This window comes from Centropristis striata, chromosome 2, assembly GCF_030273125.1.
Source record: "Centropristis striata isolate RG_2023a ecotype Rhode Island chromosome 2, C.striata_1.0, whole genome shotgun sequence".
NCBI lineage: Eukaryota > Metazoa > Chordata > Actinopteri > Perciformes > Serranidae > Centropristis > Centropristis striata.
Genome location: NC_081518.1, coordinates 34,208,474 through 34,227,719, shown reverse-complemented (window position 1 = coordinate 34,227,719; position 19,246 = coordinate 34,208,474). Strand labels below are relative to the sequence as shown.

Below are 19,246 nucleotides of genomic sequence, written 5' to 3'. Positions count from 1 at the left end.
TAACTAAAGCTGTCAGCTAAATGTAGAGGAATAAAAAGTACAATATATGTCTCAAAATGTAGTGGAGTAGAAGTAGAAAGTTACATAAAATGTACCTCAAAATTTTACTTTAAGTCCAGTACTTGAGTAAATTTACATAGTTACTTTCCACCATTGCTACCTGCCTCTTCTGACTTATAAATATCAGTTAAGAGTCCTCCTTCAGAAACTGTATGAGGATTAAAGGGATGCGTGTACTGCGAGGGCCCGTTCAGTACTGCTTGTTATTATTATTATAAAACACCCTTTACTGATAACTTAACATTTACAACTGCATATTTGAGGATTTGTTTGAAAGTAAAGACCTTGAGCATTGATTGTTCATAACTGATATCATCAAATATATAATAACCAAGCAAGCACTTAGCAAGGAGAGTAAATCCATACAGAATTCATAGCCGCCAGTTTATGTGCATTATAAACTCACTAATGGGGACTGTATACCTTAAAGACTTCAGAAGAATGACTGTTATGAGTGCTCTTTGGAGGGATTGTACTTCTCCCCAGGAACATAAAGGCACTGGACAAACTGTTTTAGCCTCTTCACACTGGTAACCACTTTGCCAAACACTTATTGATTAATATTGGGCACTGTCTGGTCCCTGGCTACCTCACAGAACATAAAACCCCCCATAAGTTATTTTAACATCTCTTCTCTCAGTTTAGTAGGATTTTTTTTATTTTTTTTCTTCTCCCCACCAGGCAGAACAATATCTTATCGACAGGAATATTTTTTTCCCCTGAAATAGTTTCAACAAGAAGCAAAAAAGACATAAAAACATTAAATATAGCTTCATTTTAATATAAGGCAATGACAGAAATCATACAAACAGGTTACACAGAAACCCCAAAAACAGTTATCAAAAATGTACCATATTGTGGCTACAATTAATTTAAAACCCACCCCACCCCTGATGAAACAACTGTCAAGCTGGATATCATAAAGTGCTTTCTCATTTTGTTGTATGCAAGAATCATCACCAAGGCAAAGTCATTACAGTTTTCTGAACATGAACCTAACAGAGTTTTGAGGCACTAAACAAGCCTACACAAAATGTATTAGCCTTCTTCTAGCCATTCACAGCAGTCAAATGAACCCATACAATTTTAATTCTGTTGATCAATAACATGTGTTCCCTTGCTTTGCAAATGTAATATTAAATTGTAAAAAAAAAGCATCCAGCAGTAGGGTCCATTCTCAAAACTGTAAGTCAGCATCTCTCCGGGTCTACGGAACAGTCAGTTCTTCCCTCTAAAGAAAAGAGAAAAGGGAATGTTTATTATTTTTTATTTAATATCTTAGTAGACCAAAGACAAAGAACAGACACATATGTGATTGCAAGTTGTAATGCATACTGCATACAACAGCAGACGGGAGTACATTCTACATATACCAAACCACAGAGTTAACACATCCCAATCCCAATAACTGCAAGCAACAACATGCAGAGGGAAACACGGACACGTTGATGATGCAGGTATTATACCCCATTTGTTGGAAAAAGATGGATGAGTGGAGAAAGAGAATGATAAAACAAACTGCAGAAATAAAGAGATGAAGTTAATGGTATTCCAGGGCCATGGCTTCAACACAATGAGTGAGGCTGAGAAGCTCTTCAGACATGAGATTATTTTCAATCAACTAGAGACACCTAGTGGTCAGTTAATGCAAAACACTGTACTGTCCAAATGTAGGTCCTCCATCTGAGATCTTGTATTTGAAATGTCTAACACTTTGGATATCACATTGACCCTGGAAATCGGGGGTTAAAGTTAAAATGTCAAAAGAAAAGGGACAAAAAATAAGCTGGTGAGGAGAGATAAGGCACTGCAGTAAGCAACACTATAACATGGCAGGAGAGATGCAGGGGAGAGGTCTGGTTCAGAGGGAAGCACACCTGGCAACAAAGGTTCCCTGGATGAGTCCAAGACCTGGTGAAGATGAAGCCAGGTCAGAATTGTATCTCTTACCAGCTCTTTTTTTTGTCACTCACATACAAAAACAAGTATATCCACACATCCATGCAACCTTATGTCTCAGAATGTCTCAATTAATCAAGGACTGAGACATGTTAGGAACATTGAGGTGTTTTTGCATTATTTTTGCTGTACATCAACCACAAACATACTACATATATTAGATTCTCAGTACAGAAACAGTACAATAACACAACAGAAGAGACATTTCAATTCACACAAAGTAAATTTTTCATAATGTAAAAGCAGCAACTACTATTAATGGCTGATTGGAGTGTATAAAAGTGATGCAGAGACTTAAAGAATGGCTTGAGAAAAACATACATTTGTAGTAAACAAGCCCAACAGTTGCTGGGTTTATCTACCTTGTTTCATAATTGGCAGCTGAATTTATGGTCCTAACACAAACTCAAAAAAGTTACTGCTTTTTAGCATATTTGAATGACTTTGTGTTGTTTGCGTTTTTCCCCAATTCCAGGTTTGTATGTGTGCATTTATGTCAACATGTCCACATACTGTATGGATAGTTGTTGATACCGTTTGACATTTTTTATTTCCCTTAGAAGTAAAAAACAAGAAAAGTACATAAACATGGGATAGATTCCCAAAAAAAGTGCACACTGGCCTATGATGGGTCCATATCCTAATTGTGACTTAATGTATATGAGCAAAGATGCATTTAATCTTGGAAAACATGCCCTTAGCTCATTGTGGGAGACATCACAAAATAGTAATAACACATGCTGGGCTACGGAGTATGTAGATACCTGGGGCCTCATGTATCAAAGGTGCGTACGCACAAAAACATTGCGTACACTGTACACACGCACACGCCACATGTATGAAAAGTGAACTTGCCGTGAGATCAGATCTTTATGCTCTATTTAAAACGTGTTTCTAAACTCACACTACACACAACTGGCATTATTTATTATAGTTTATAGCTCTCGGAAAATGGAGGGAAAATGCCGTTTTCCACCATCAATAACGCATTCTAAATATGAGGGGATAGATGATTTTTTTTTTAAAATCTATTATCATATTTTAGACTTCACCTGCGTACTGCTGCTTACTTGTGCAATGATAGTATGTTGAAGTCTATATGTTTTGATGTTAAAATTGTATATTTTCTGTCTATATATTCTGCTATTTCCACTATTTTTTATATATACCGAATTTCCTTCCGGGGATCAAAAAAGTACTTGTGATTCTGATTATGGAGCGCACACATTTTTCACAGATAACCTGCCTTAATTACTGTGTCAAAATGCCGATCGCCGACCGTTTTCCCTTTTGGTTTAACAAGGAGATGTTAACACTGCAGGTTAACATCGATCCATGACACACAGATCCCTCTCTCCGGAAAAAAAACGTGTGTTGGAAATCCTTTCAGAATAAGTCAGGTGTGGTGCATATTTGATCCCGTATGTGATGTTTAATTGGGACAACAAGTTAAGTGTGGCTTATAAATTGATGCGTAAAAATTATTTTGGCACGCATTACGCACTGGCCGCTCTAACGGCTCTGACTAAATTCAATAAGGGTGGTGTTTAGAAGGAGCGTGTGTTGAGGGACCTTTCTGTCATGGTGCAGGTCTCTGATCTGGATGCGTTAACAGCCACAGTGACACCTTCTTGCTGATCCCAGACCTGAGGCAACAAATAGCTAATTTTTCCTCCCTCCACCCCGAAGATCATCACGTCCACCTCACGTGCAGTGGCAGTAAGTAGATTTGCCGTTGTTTTGTCGATAATCAGCGGGCATGCCGGCGATTTATAGTCATTTGCATGTCATTTGCGTATTCATTTTCGGGAGGGGCCGGGGCGTGGCTGGTGGCTGGTGGCTGGTGGCTGGTGGCTCGTGGCTCGTGCATGTGCACTCAGTTCGACGCTAGTTGGGATGTATCAAGGAAAGGTGCGATGAACCTGGCGTAAACACAGTTTGATACATGTGGAGGTGAGTTTGCATACGTACTTTTCTAGTTTTGGGAGTACGCCAGCTTTCAGTATGAAAGCTAAGCACTCTTTGATACATGAGGCGCCAGATGTCTTTCTATTGATGTGCATTCAGTTCTTGAAAAACAACACAGCTTCCTAGAATAGAGTTGGTCAACATACAACAAGTTGTTGACTCTCAGCCATTTCTGAAATGTAAGCCTGAATTAAATGCAATGACAGTGAAGTGATGTTTATAGTGTTTACTCAGTACCTCGAGCTTCAGAGAGCAGAGGGATGTTAAATAAAGCTTAGTTTCAAATGGGGTTTCAAACACAACCTAAGGTCTAGTCATAAAAGTCAGAAACTAAAATTTTCATTAAAAACGGCTGACTCTATTCTACCTCGTATAACTTACAATATCTGATTAATGCTGTGGAAATTGCAGTCAATAAAAGACAACAGCATCTAAGATTTTAACTTAACAAGTTACACCTGGGTTAAAATCAGTTGTAAGGTTTTTTACTGTTTTATTTAAAACAGTAGCAGACCAAGAAAAACTTGCTCTGCAGGAAAGTCTTCAAAAATGAAGCAGAACTGGACAAAAATGGATGTTACGCACAGAGTTTGGTACTAAAGCACAGAAGCCATAGTAAATATTTACAATATCCTACTATTGAGAACCAGTGAGCATACAGTCATGGAAAAAATGATTAGACCACCCTTTTTCTTCAATTTCTTGTTCATTTTAATGCCTGGTACAACTAATGGTACATTTGTTTAGACAAATATAATGATAACAACAAAAAAGCTCATAAGAGTTTAATTGAGGAGCTGATATCTAGCCATTTTCCATGGTTTTCTTGATAATAAACAAAATCATTATCAAGAAAACCATGGAAAATGACTAGATATCAGCTCCTCAATTAAACTCTTATGAGCTATTTTTGTTGTTATCATTATATTTCTCATAACAAATGTACTTTTAGTTTTACCAGGCATTAAAATGAACAAGAAATTGTAGAAAACAAGGATGGTCTAATAGTTTTTTCCATGACTGTACATCTCAGCAGTAGTACAGTCTTTGAAAAAAGTACTGTGTTAACATGTGTTTTTTCATCACAAGTTCATTAAAATTTGTGGTTAAAAAGCGAAGCTTTTCAGAAATACACTGAAACCGCAGTACCACTTCTGAGTCTAAACTGTATAGACTCACTGTGAACTGTCTTTGGTCCTCTTACCTCATAGGTGGTTCCCGCCCAGAACTGCCTCATCTCTCCCCTGCACCCAGCCACCACGGCAGAGGTTATCAGGGTGAATGGCACCAGGTAGAGCAGGGCGGGCTGGCCCATCCCTGACAGCAGCATCACAGCAAATGTTGTGATCATTCCCAGCAGATAGGCTGCAAGGAATGAGAGACAGACAAATACAATCGCAGAGGGAGAGAGATGAGGTAAACCTGAAACGTGCATCACACAAACTTATCCAATCAGTTAACTGATTAACAGGGGGGGTGAGACACCTTGTGGTCACAAAAAACTGTATCAGCATTTCACAAAGCAGAAGTATCAAAAAAATGTTTTCTGATACACATTCATATACCAAATATTTCCACATGTATTCTATACTATGATGGTGACATATTGTAAACATATTCTAACATTATCAACAATACTGTAAAACCTGAGGACTGTAGTCCAACAGTTTACTGGATAAGATGTATGTATAGCATATAATGTACAGTTGAGCTGTGATGTACCTATGCAGCAGCTGATGAAGTAGATCTTCTTTCCGCTGTTGATCCAAACATCAAATCTGCTGCAGTAGGCAACCAGGAGACCTGTTGGACCGATTGTGATGCAGAGGTTGAGTAATACATCACACTTAAAACATTTCACTTTATTTATTCTTTCTTATGTCAGAAGCAGTGCTTCCGTTGGTATTTCTGCTTTCTGTTAAAACAGTTGTAAACAGTTGTTTTTGGCACTTCTAAAGCAAAAAGAAAGCAATTCATAACAGGCTTAACAGGCTGGGTCGTGTTCAGAGGATTTGGTGATAACCATTTGATTGTTATATGTCTGCAAGAGAAAAATATTGGCATTAAATCTTTGCGGACAGTCCAAGACCTGGCCGACCACAATATGACTGTAACCTTTGGATGGCAGATGTGGTAAGCGCATCTCCAGCAATCTCCCAAAATCAAATCTGGCAGTATTGCAGATTGGTGCTACAAATTAAGCCTAAACAAGATATTAACTTGATTTTGATGTTAAGTTGTTTTTTCAATATCAATGATTATTTCAAATAGTTTATTTAGAGTTGAACATCTCATTGAGGTGTATAAATATTGGAAACATGTATTATAATTCATAAAATAATAAACAGTTTGATGCTATTATCCAGAAATCGAGCGGTGTGTTTTTAATTTTCCTGATAGCACTTTTGTTTTTGCCTTTATTGGACAGCAATTTTTTCTGTTTTTGTCTTTTGGCTTCAATGTAATAGAAAAATTGGGACAGATTTTATTAAGATAGTGACAGTATACCAACACCTTCTTTCAACATGAACAGTGTAATAATTGTGTTTGCATCCACTTCTTCCAAAAACATTCCTTACTAATAACTCTCCATTCATGAAAATCAGATGAGTATGTTTCATAACTAACTAAATAAGCTTTGTTTTTTTTACAAAACTGAACTGAACACATAATGTATTTAGGTTTTCCTTCTAGTTTGTCTGTGGGCTCTTTTGTTTATAATCTGAAGTTAAACTGACTGGAAAACAGACATATCTGTTGTCTCTATTCAAAATATGTAATAGGGACAGTTTGAACACTGAAATGACACTTCACTGACACCTCACCTGGAACGATGATATCTCCATATCCCAGAATGGAGAACTGCATCCCACACAGGTTCTGAGCCCAGGCTGAGAACCGTGGGACACGCATCACCACTGGCAGCTGAACATAAAACATTTCATATGTTTAAAATGACATGGTATGACAGCAGATTACTGTGTTGTATGCAGCCAAATACAGTGATCTGTACATTGTTACACTGACTCAGTCTGAGTCTTTATATTCACGTACATTACTTTAAAATCTCTTGAAGCATTTTCAGTTTGATGTAATATGTATGTTCATACAATTAATATTATTATATTTTTTCCAGTTAGGTTGTCAGTAAACAACAGTTACACTAACTGTAAACTGGGTGCTATTCTTGAGGAGCGTTTACCTGCATTTTTTTTGTTCTTAGTCAACACATTTTACTTTACTTGTTACCTGAGACTGTGTTTTCATTTTATTTGGCTGCTCATTAATTTTTTATTACAGTAAGCCAAGTTTAAGCAAACACAGACTTTTTTGTTTAAAGCGTAAATCTAAATCAATAACAAACAGCTGTTTGGATAAATGCTCACAAACATATTAATATACAAACTTTCACAGACCTTTGCTCTGAGTACACAGGTGTGTGCTTTCAATGTAAGATTTCCCAGAGAAAACTAAACTTTCAAAACATTAGTTCAGGATGAATCGTGAGAGAAACACCACTTCAGCTTTCCAGCAATGGCTTAACATTCCTTACTGAAACCTCTGGGTACCTCGAACTGAGGAGCAAAACACCCACATGCTTCATGCCAAGACAATGTTTTACTCTGATGGAATATGAATACAGAAAAAAATCTATAAAGAAACCAAAAAAATGGAATCCCCTGAAAGCTAAATTCACTACCTAACTATGAAACACTGCTAATAAATCAACTCAGCTTAAGTAGAGCTGATGTTTATAATATATACAACTCAAGTGACTTATCAGCACATACCACCTGATAATCATGCGAGAGTCTACGAGTGTGTTTCTTCCCCTTGCTTCACAGTTCACTTTTGTGAAAGGTATAAGTGGCTTCAGACAGTATGCTTTTTCATATTTAATTGGGTTTTAGATGTTATTTTAAATAAATAACATTGCCATTTTTGCCCAAGAGTCTACCCTCAATAATTTATAATGGCTTTAAATCAAATGAAAGGTTTTTTTAGAATTTTTTTGAAAATGTAATAAAAATGAAAAACTGAAATCTCTACTACACATTTATCCCACAATTACCCTGTTTTCATAGGGAAGCTTAACAACATAGATACACATGAACAGGATGGGCATTGAGAAAACCTGTGGGTACACACAACTGGTCCAGTACATACACATACATATCAGTGTTTCCCCTAGGTTAAAAGCTGCAATGTGCATGCCCCCCCAGGAGAAAATGTTGTACAATTTTAAGTAAAATTCACCGATCTTGTGCACTTTGAGAGCTAAATGAGAGGAAACACCTCACATTACATTTTCACAGTTAGGAGGTACCATTTTATAGAATCTTTGTTATCTACTTGCTACTACCTACTTGTTACGGTGCTCAGGGGCATGGGGAATTTTGTTTTTCTATAAAAAGCCCAAATTTAGTGGCCTCTCTCAGATTCTAATGCCACTATTCCATTATATACACTGATCTTAATTATTGCATATTTTAACTAATTCATGTAAAGGAGAATAAAGGTTCTTGTATGTTTTATTGAAGGCATCAGATTTTGACAGTCTTCTTGTACATTCTGTGGTGGATTCTGTTAACACACTGTGCTCTTATTTTGAAAGCAACATGTGTTTAGCGAGAGGAAGTAATTCGGACAGTTAGGCACAGTTTAGCCTTTTGTGATTAAAACAACTTTAATTTTAAGCTAATGCTAACCGAATGGCGTATGCAACAGTGTGTTTGGATGGGTTTGGATCTGACCGGCCGGTACAGGTTGATGATATTTAGTTCAGCGCGCACAAGGAGAGATGATGTAGGGCAGGACTGATACAGACAGGTAGGCATTTAGGCATCTCTCTTTCATGCTGGAATTGTTTTGCACCGGAGAAATCGAGTGGGCAGCTCGGTAAATTCAGTGCATGTGAATGCGCGTGGACGTCTCGAAGGAGGCCACCACAGTCTTGGTAATTAATGGGAAACCCTGGCGCACCGTATGTGTGTTTGTGTACGCGCATCAGGGCGGAACTCCACCGCGCAATACAGAGAGCAGATGAGAATTGTAAATGCGCAACCATGTAGAGACAGAAATGACATGCCGTTGTGTAAATAGGATAAATAACATAAGCTTATTTAGTTTGTTAAATAAAAGGACAAGGTATATAGGAAAGGTAACCTTAAATGACTTATGTTGTGATCTGGCGCTATATAAAAAATTAAATTAACTTGATCGTCAGGGGGGGCGGATGGTGCCGTTGGGGGCCGCCCCCCAATATAATGGTAGGGGAAACACTGCATATGTATATATATATATATATATATATATATAAATACACTTTTCTATATATTTTTATTGAAAGAATCCATTTTAATCACTACCAAAGAAAGGCATTTTTGTCCTTGCTTTTTTTTAATGATCTCAACTGTTTTAACAATTAGTTTGAATGTTTCTGGGCAGTCCATATGTATCTTTATGGAATAACTTATAAAACTAAAGAAAGGACCACTACATATACATATACATACCATTACTCATCATATTTTTAAATCACAAAGTTTGAGAGCCCTTTATAAAAAGTGGGATCCTGGTCATGAGAATCTATGTGAAACATCTACAACCCCATTCCCTTCCCACCCGCCTCAGGATGTAGCATTAAGAAAAGGAGTGGGTGGTTAACAGGTCAAGCCTTACTTTCTCAGAGGCAGCCTGGGGTTCAGCGGGGACCTCCACCATGTTACCTTGTGTCTACGACAGAGCCCACCCAACCCCAACGCACAGTTAGTCAATGAGTCTATCTTGGGCCATAAACAACAAGCAGTGCAGATCAGCAAGGATGTTAATAAAGCCAGTACAAAGTTAAAGGGGAATTCCACCAATCTCAGATTTTAGCTTGCTACTTAAGTGACAAAACTCTGCACAATGCCCTTCTTCAACACAAATTTACTCAACCAATTTCATTATTCAAAGAATGATTTTTCAGGGCAATATCAGATGCCTGAGTTGGCTCAAAGAAAAGTCTGATGTTCCTCAAATATAAAGCCTTAATATTTTTTTTCATAATTCTAGATATTAAAACTAATACTAAAAATAATCTCTATATTTTTTTCAACCATTCAGAATCATATAACTCATTACAATTAGTAAAAAAAGACTGAATGTGTAATTTGATATTTTTACAAATATTTTGAAAATCCCTAAAAAGACAATTTGGAGGAGTTCCCCTTCAAGGTAGGAAACAATGCAGAGGGGACTTACCTTCTCTCCTGACGCATCGGGGCCCAGGGCAACCTGCACCATGATGCTAACTCCATTCTGTTGACACAAAAAAAGAAGCCAAGCATTCATATTATATTACCCGTCTCTTTTTGAAACCACTGTGCATCACACTGAAACACAAAGGCTGCAAAAACATCTGATACTAGGGGTGTGTGTGTGTGTGTGTGTGTGTAGTTGTATGTACAGTTCCGTTTGCAAAGCATCACTTTCTCCACTAAATTTAAGCTTTTGTGCACCAGTGGATTATATTAGCTGGATGCCAAAACACTTTTGGGGAACAAGGGGGTTGTCCTAAAAGTATTAAAAGCATTTTTCCTCAGGACATACTGAGGAAAAAATGTGAAACCACTAGCAGTTGAGGATATGAAAAACTCTACCGCTCCAGCCCTGAGGAAAACAAACAAAACAAATAAATATACTCATACCTTTGTGAAGAAAGGAGTGATGAAAACGAAGAAGACATCGTACACAAGCAGGAGGCTCAGCAGAATCACACAGATCTGTGAAATTATAGGGGAATACAATCACAGGTTGATGTCAGAACTGAGGAAAAAAAATATATTTAACATATCATTTTATCAGGATAGCATCAATTGAATGTGATGGCAAGGGTTCAGTCTATCTCACTCACTGATCTCAAAGACAAGTATATCTGGGTCAATGGGACAGTGTGTGATGTATAAATGGCAGAGGACAATATAAAAATCTATACCCCTGAATATTACAATCAGAGTAGAAGGGGGGAAAGGACACATTATATCTAAATTACATTGTAGAATTGTAGTTAAGTACAAAAGAAATGATTAACCATTGATAAAATGATGAAAGAAGGGAGGTACCTTGAAGTTGGACAGTGAAATGGTTTTCATGAAGTTGAGGCAGAAAGCAATGCCAAGGAGATCCTGCAAGATCCAGATCCATCTACAGGGACACAAAAAGCTCACACTATTAGTAATAACATCCTGCTAAAGGAAATTCTGTTAAAAAATAATGACATAAAGCAGAGAGCAACATGAATGTATGAAAATTAATTTTGAATCCATCTTTTTGAAAATTTACTAAGAGAATTTGGCTTCTGATGTTTGTCTTTCACACTTATAAACTTACAACTAAGCTATCTGAATAAGATCATGACAGAAACACAAACAAGTCATATTAAGGATACTATGACAAGCCGGCTTCAAATATCATCAGCTATTCTGGGAAAACTGACCAACCTTCAAATATAATGAGACACTTGAGCTGCAATAACCCTGCCAACATAATTATCACAGTCTATGTGAAGGCGTAATTATGTAAGCTAATTAATATATAATGCATACGAAAACTTAAGTCATCACTCCGTCATAGAGCACCTATTTACTCTGTATCTTTAAAAAATAATCAATTTGTTATGAAAACATATTTTTCATCAATGTTTTAGTTCCCACAGTAACATGCACATCTTTCTCCATGGTTTTACCCAACATTCACAGTCACTAGTTTTAACAATTTCAAATGAACTATTACTGGGTATTTTAGTTATCAATAGATTAAATTATCAGATGTGCAAAATTAAGCTTATTTTTTTAATAGTAGCACACTGCCCCTACCATGCAATAGAGCATGTAACTAGATTTGATCAGTTCTGTTCAAATGTAACAATACATTAAAGGTGTTGTAAAAAAAAAAAAAAAGTGGAATTGATAAACAGTCCAGTTAATTTATTTTATCTCTTAATAATTTGTATGTTGTAATAATGTAACTTTTAAATGTTTTGTGTTCTTGGAAATTGATGATGAATTTTCAAGACGAGAAGCAGTGATGGTTCTTGAGAGTAAGAAAAAATAAATTATTGATGAATGTTCTCAAATAAATACATACATTTTGAAAAAAGTATGTGCCAAGATATTATGGTTCTCTAACCATGGTTATGGAGTTAAAATCCCTACAGTCACCTTTCTGGTGAGTCTATAATTGACTACAAAATGTAATACTAAACAAATAACACTGACTTGGGTGATGCAGTGTTAAAAACGCTGCTGCTGCAGTGTGGGTGTTTACCAGATAATTTTAGCCAATAAGCATTTCCTGCTTCAACCACCAAAACAGTTCCCTGTGGTGGTGGCAGAAGGATTGTGATTGTGCAATTTTGTGTACATGTGTCCCCTAACAGTACCTGTCTTCATTCCTGTAGACTCCCCAGAGCACAGCGATGGTGATGCACACAGCAGCCAGTATGAGAGACCTCACTGAGCAGTTGCAGTTTCGGACAGAGAAGCTAGAAAAAGACACAGACAATCGAATAAACAAAGACTTTATAGCAGTTGAAGCCTGCCGCAGAGTGATTTAGAGACAGACATGTTAACACACAGAGTTCTGCTTTCTGTCTTACCACCGTCACCACAGTGTCTGGCATAAAGGTTACTACCGTATTTTTAGAGGAACCAGGGAAAGGAGAAAACATTCACACATATCCATGTATACTGCGCTGCTAAGCAGGTAGTAGTGATACACAACTGTTCTGGCTGAAATTGTGATTTCAATGTAATTAATTTGTGTGAGGTGACAACACGTGTAATATAATCATCATAGGCGTGTTTCCACTGAGTACTTTTTGGAGAGCGGCTGAGTGTTTTGGCTACGCCCGCTAGTTAGTTCCCCTCTGCCTCTGTTCCCATACAGGTACTTTTGTAGCGGCTCACCAACAAAGTTCAAATGTGACAACAGACCAACGCAGCAAGCATAATTGCCAACTTAGCAACTATTCAGACCCCTCTAGCGACTTCTTCAGAAAATCGACTTTTGGAGACTTGTTCCTACTCTTCTTAACGAGCAGCAGGCGCCGTCCGAAAGCACTCACAAGCGGCCCAGTCCTCCCGCAGCAGTCTCTCCCAACTGCAGTCAGCAGAGAAGGAGCTGTTAACCCCTCAGCATCCAGTTTGCACCAGTCTGCAAATTAATTATCCATGGACGAAATCGGCTCCTCAACCGTATCCAACCAGCATCGACTAGTTAGTAGCAGCTCAGAAAGTACCTACCCGAGGCAGGTACTTTCTGAGCCGCTACCTGAGCCGCTAACCGGTGAAGTTAGGTGGATCTTGGGAGAATCCTCTCTCCCAAGCCACACCCATTGCGGCTCACTAGAGGGAAAAGTACCAAATGGGAACGCGCCTCATGATTAAAAAATAAAGCACTGAAAAAACAACCGACGAGGTGTGAACATCAATATATTAACATAAACATGAATTTTACTGATCTCCAGTCAAAACTAGTAACAATTACACAAACCAAAGAGCACACTGACTTTGGCTCCACCACTCTTAAACTATTAAACTCAAAGCCTTGTCATAACAATGTTGTTGACCGTTCTTAGTTTCACTTCCAGACCATGGTCGGGAAGAACACAGACCCTCTGCTGCCATCTCCAACACCTGTCTGCCCTCAGCGACAGCGATGAACCTGGCCTTTTCACACATTTTCAAAGCTTGCAAATGACCTGGCATTTTAAAAGTTGTTTTCTACGTCTACTCTTATTTGCATGTGTCCCTTGAAGTGTAGGGCAGTGTGTGTGCACGCGAAACTCACAGGGGAAACATTGTCATGTCAGTGTGAATACCATTAATTGCTTAGTGGGCATATAAACTTTGAGAAGAGTGATGCTCCTACCTCCCCGTGGCACAACCAATTTTTTCCATCACTGCATCGAGACAGCTGAACAGTGCAGAGGCAGAGGCCAGGCAGAATATAGCAATAATGACGTATACTGGGGGAGAAAAAGAAACACAGATAACATCAACCAAACCCCTGATATTAGTACTCCACCTCAGTACACAACAGCTGTTTTCCCCCACTCACCAAGAATGTTGTAAAAGAAGTACATGAGGACCAACATCCCACACATTAGGGCAACAAAGAAGACCACTTTTAGAGGAGAGTACAAGAAGAGCTCTCCACTGTCTGCTTTGCCCTCTCCCCCTGCCACACCACTGTTCAACCGGTCTCTGCAAAAAAAGAGAAAAACATTTTATTATTCATACACAGAGGGTGGTCCATAGAAATTGATGTAATCTGACATAATAGTACTTTTTAGGAAAGTATGTATTGCTTGTTAATGATGCCATCTACTATATGTTGAACTGATCAAGTAATCAGTAAGTGGATTGAGAGACAATTAAGTGCAAACTATTATCATAATTAATAATTTGTTCAAGTCATGTTTCATGCAAACATGTTTTCAGCCTCTCAAATATGGAAATTTCCTGAATTTAACTGAATATCCTCTGGTTTTGGAGTGACAATACAGGACATATAAAGACATCATCTAAATGATCATAGACCAAATTATTAATAGATAATGAAAATAATTGTTAGTTTCAGCCCTGATGTGCTCTATTCCAATTTAATTCAAATGAATAGATAATGCTCTGTATGTAAAACCTTTAACATCTCACCTCTCACATGTGCCGCTCCAGTAGCCGCCCAAAGCGACCGTGACAATGGCAATCAGTAGCATGACTGCAATGCTTGCATCAATCTTTGAGTGAGGTGGAGCATAAAGCTTCACATGCATCCCTTCACCAAACACCTGGACATACACGAAGATTAAACATTTAATAAGAAACTTTGAGTTCTACCTCTATTAAAGGGGTGGTAACAAGACAAAATTTAGTAGCAGCAGAAAAAAGTAAACGCTGTCTGACCTTCTGTGCTTCAAGGAAGTCCCTGTACCTCATGAGAGCCAGAGGAATGTGGACCTTTGCATACTCTGTGTCATTGGCTGATGGAGTGATCTGAAGAGCCAGAAGAGATTTTATAAATGCAGTTGGCTACAATACCTTATCAAGCCATTTTATGCACGGTATATTGTCAAATTAGTTTCTAAAAGGGGACACAGTAAAACTAGTTATGATGACGGGAAACAAGAAAATCTGTTTTCTATAGAAAATATTTATAGTTTGATGGAAATCCCCAAATCTAGGCCACTAGCATACCACTTCCTTATTTCTGAATCATCTCTGAATGTGCAGCTTACATGGCACATTTGCACATCCTGACATTACTATTATGATCACATATGGACAAAAAAACCCAAAATATAAGGGCTAGTTTTTAATTAAAAAATCTGAAATCTTAAGGAAAATATCAAATTACATCCCTATATGATTAGTCCACTGAAAAATACAGATAAAAGTAAATGTCCTACCAATAATGTGTTGCTGGCAATGAGCAAAGTTGTAGCTCCAAGACTTTGAGCAACCAAAGCTTTCTGGCTGAAATCACAGCCTCCCCTCATCACCACCAATGCATTGCCCTTTACAAGAGCTGGACTGACCCCAGAGGCGTTACACAGCACAGTGGAGGTCAAATTCACCAGTGGATACTGCAACTGTAAATGTTAAGACAATAAGTGATTTAACGATTCAAACAGGAGGAAAGTTTCCTAAATGTTTCCCTTCTTAACTTTGGGAAACATAGGAAAAGTCCCACAATTATGGCTGTTACAATAAATACAACAAAGTAATTTCATCTAAAGTCATCATCATGATTTCTTAGCTGTAAATATTTCTGGTTAAAACCCATCACCAGCAAGGTTGTAAATACAGACAAGGCGGTGGGAAAGCATTTATACCATTTTTAGTTAATCGCAAATGTGTCTACTCTTTCACTACATTGTCTGTTTCCTTTCTGATGTCACAGAATATATGTAAAAAAAATGTATGAGTTACTTTTCTGTCCTAACGCTAATAAGTCACAATGAAATAGCACCTAAAAATGTTTGAAAAACTTACAGCAGCATCAAGGGTTTGTGACAGGGGGGTCCAGGAGTGATTGTGGACAATGCAGTATTCCTTTTCTATACCTTCATTTGAAACGTGCAAGATCGCCTCTTGGCAGTTTACCTGTTCGGAAAGAAATGTTCTTTTAAGTCCAACACAAATAAAAATATTGAATAAAATTCTAAACACAACCCAGCCGTGTGAGACAAATTGACATACAGACTAACATACTCTGGTGTATAAATGAGTGGGCAGACAAGCAGATTAATTGCAGTTAACCTGACATGCAGCTAATGTATGTTGCATCCCAGTAGGCATGTATTTTGTGCTTTGTGTTTAAAAATCATTCAAATTAAACCAATTGAGGAAGGACAAAGATATGTTGATGACTAAACCAGTTATAGCTCCGCAATGAGACAAAGTGTGAAGGTGCGTTACAAATAGACGTTGCATGTAAATGTAAATGACTGTACAGGAAGACAATTTTTTGTACAACATCCACCCATGATACAACACAAACAACTGCCCAAACATCCAAATGTAGACATACATATACAGCCACTGACAAAAAAATGTAAATGGACAGAGTAAAAAAAATAAAAATAATAAAAAAATAATATATATATATATATATATATATATACACATTTTAAAAAAGGATTAATAACCAAAAGGATGAAATACATGGAAGAAAGAAAAAGATGGAAGAAAATAAATTAGTAAGTAAATAGTAGAAAATAATAACACTAATAAAAAAAATAAAATACAATTTTAGGGGGGGGGGGGGGGGGGGTACTCAGAAATTATTGTTGAGGGTTTCTCATGAAATACCAAGAAGGGCCGCCATATTTTGTAGAATTTGTTGATCTATCCTCTTCAAGGAAATTATGCAAATACTTCCCTACTCTGTTTTTTTCCTATGATAGTGTAATTTCCAAGTGGTAACCAAGCTGTGACAAATACTGCACTGTGGTCATAAAGTGATCAATAGACATGTCCTCTTGAAGGAAATTAAGCAAATACTTCCTTATGTGGGAAGTGTATCATGTGATAGATGACGTCGGGAAATCACCCTCCGCCAAACCTCAAGTTATACTTCTAAATAAATTAGCTACATTACATTTTAACGGTCAACTAGTGGGGTGTAATTTAACTGCAGTTATGTTAAGTGTTGCCAACATTTACGTCTTCCTCATAATGTTGAACATGTGCAGCAAAAAATCTCAGTTTCAGCTGGAACAATAATAGCTGAGGCTAACTATCCCAAAGGTCCGAGCTAACGTTAGCTCACCGACAGCACTCATTTGTCTCGTCATGTACCACACAACACTGTACTTCTGCTACGCATGTTGCCACAGAGTGTTGACAACAAACTAATAAAATGATCTAGAGAGTTAACAGTAGTCGTTGCGGGTGTGTTTGTCGACGGTACGTCCAGCTATAAGGCCCGTCAGTGGCTAACGCTCACCCGGTTTAGTTTCTGTTATTATCGTCAATCAACTTACCTGCGATGCCAAGAAGATGAGCGAAAAAATGATGAGTCTGACAGCTCTTTCCATTTTGGCAACATACGTTTTTTTACGGAATGCGATGGCATCCACATTAATTGACTTCTAAAGTGACACTGAGACTCTTTATCCGCTAAGTTACTCGTATCTTCATTGCTTGTGTTGTAGCTGCCAGGTACTTCCTGTAGTGGCTGCTGACGTATGACACGCTGACCCACTGGTTTCTGTTTCACCTCGCAGCGTCTCAACAGCTCAAACACTCACTTTATTCATGAGTTAAAATAATATAAATTAACAGTAGCCTTGCACAGTGTTAAAATAATAATCATAACAAAATCAAATAAAAAGTAGTCATACACTGAAAATCGTAACCCTGTTAAAATAATCGTCTAACTCATTTTTCAAGTTTTGCAGGAAACACAACTCTCGGAAAAGAATGTAACAAAGGATGGCTGTTGGCATAGTAATAACACTGTGTGTAATTATGTAACTTAAGAGAAATAAATGACTTAGGCAATTTTTTTAACATGCCTTTTTTGACTTAAGCAAGATATGGTAACACTTTATTTTGAAGGTGTCTACATAAGAGTCACACAAGCCTGTCAGAAACATGGTATGACAGGTATCATGTTATGTCATGTTTATGACACGCTCATGTCACTTTTATGTAGACACCTTAGAGTAAAGTGTTACCAATATTAGTGTCAACACTAAAACACTGATAAACTAAACTGATAACTAAACAATCTCCCTCTAGCTTTTCTTTGCTGGGTTCTTATCTGATGCCTATGAATGTGGCAAATTGTCAAAGAAGTGATGATCTTAAAGGGGTAAAATCACATGATCTGATCAACTGAGGATGTAGGCGATTTTACCATGGGTGGCCGGCGTCATGAGGAGATGATTTAGGCAAAATAACACAATTTTGACAAAAAATGACATAGGCGATTATTTTAGCAGTGTGACAAAATGTAAAAGAAGGTGACAGCAACATAAGACACAGGGATATTGAATAAAAAGATTTAAAATGTAAAAATATATAATGAAATAGAGTTAAAATACAACAAAAAACGCTTTAGTTTCAGTATATACGTGGATAATAAGTTGGACTGGTCCCTAAACACAGACGCTCTCTACAAAAAGGGGCAAAGCCGACTCTTTTTCTTAAGGAAGCTCAGATCTTTTGACATCTGTAGTAAGATGCTGCAGATGTTTTTTCAGTCTGTTGTGGAAAGTGTGTTGTTTTATGCTGCAGTCTGCTGGGGAGGCAGCATCAGACACAGAGATGCAAGGCGGTTGGACACACTGGTCAAAAGAGCTGGCTCTGTGGTTGGAGCCAGGCTGGACACACTGGAGGAGGTGGTGGAGAGATGACCTGTCAAGATGTTCGAGGCCATCCTGAAATACCCAGATCATCCGCTACACAAAACCTTTATGGACCAAAAAACAGCAGTAGACGGCTCCTCTCTCTCCGTTGCAGGACGGAGAGATTCAAAAGATCCTTCGCTCCTACAGCCATCAGGCTGTCTCATTCTACCAGACTAACTGAATTTCCCCTCGGGGACAAATAAATATATTCTGATTTGATTTGATATACATAATGATGATAATAGAAAATGAGTGCAATCTGCAGTAGTGCAAATTAATTACAGTTACCCTAACCCTAACCCACATGTGGTGGGCTGTCTATAATGGGGAGCAGTTTTAAACAGTTCTGACCAGAGT

The 19,246-nt window shown here is 37.8% G+C and overlaps 1 protein-coding gene across 3 annotated transcripts; it reads right to left on the bottom strand.

The window, feature by feature from the left end:
- Positions 1 to 816: 816 nt before the first annotated feature.
- Positions 817 to 17,725, bottom strand: zgc:123258 (uncharacterized protein LOC641502 homolog). 3 transcript variants are annotated; one of them, XM_059354775.1, is made up of 17 exons: positions 17,519 to 17,725; positions 16,026 to 16,136; positions 15,440 to 15,622; positions 14,937 to 15,026; positions 14,688 to 14,821; positions 14,092 to 14,237; positions 13,903 to 13,999; positions 12,413 to 12,514; positions 11,094 to 11,175; positions 10,680 to 10,754; positions 10,234 to 10,290; positions 9,670 to 9,723; positions 6,813 to 6,912; positions 5,710 to 5,790; positions 5,192 to 5,352; positions 1,938 to 1,971; positions 817 to 1,291 (listed from the first exon to the last, which is right to left on the bottom strand). In XM_059354775.1, exons 1-17 carry the CDS (start codon positions 17,570 to 17,572, stop codon positions 1,251 to 1,253), a joined length of 1,602 nt encoding a protein of 533 aa, XP_059210758.1. In that variant the 5' UTR covers positions 17,573 to 17,725; the 3' UTR covers positions 817 to 1,250. The 3 variants fall into 3 exon arrangements, with proteins under 3 accessions (XP_059210758.1, XP_059210764.1, XP_059210772.1); XM_059354781.1 differs by lacking the exon at positions 1,938 to 1,971; XM_059354789.1 differs by lacking the exon at positions 9,670 to 9,723.
- Between the last annotated feature and the right edge of the window lie 1,521 nt (positions 17,726 to 19,246).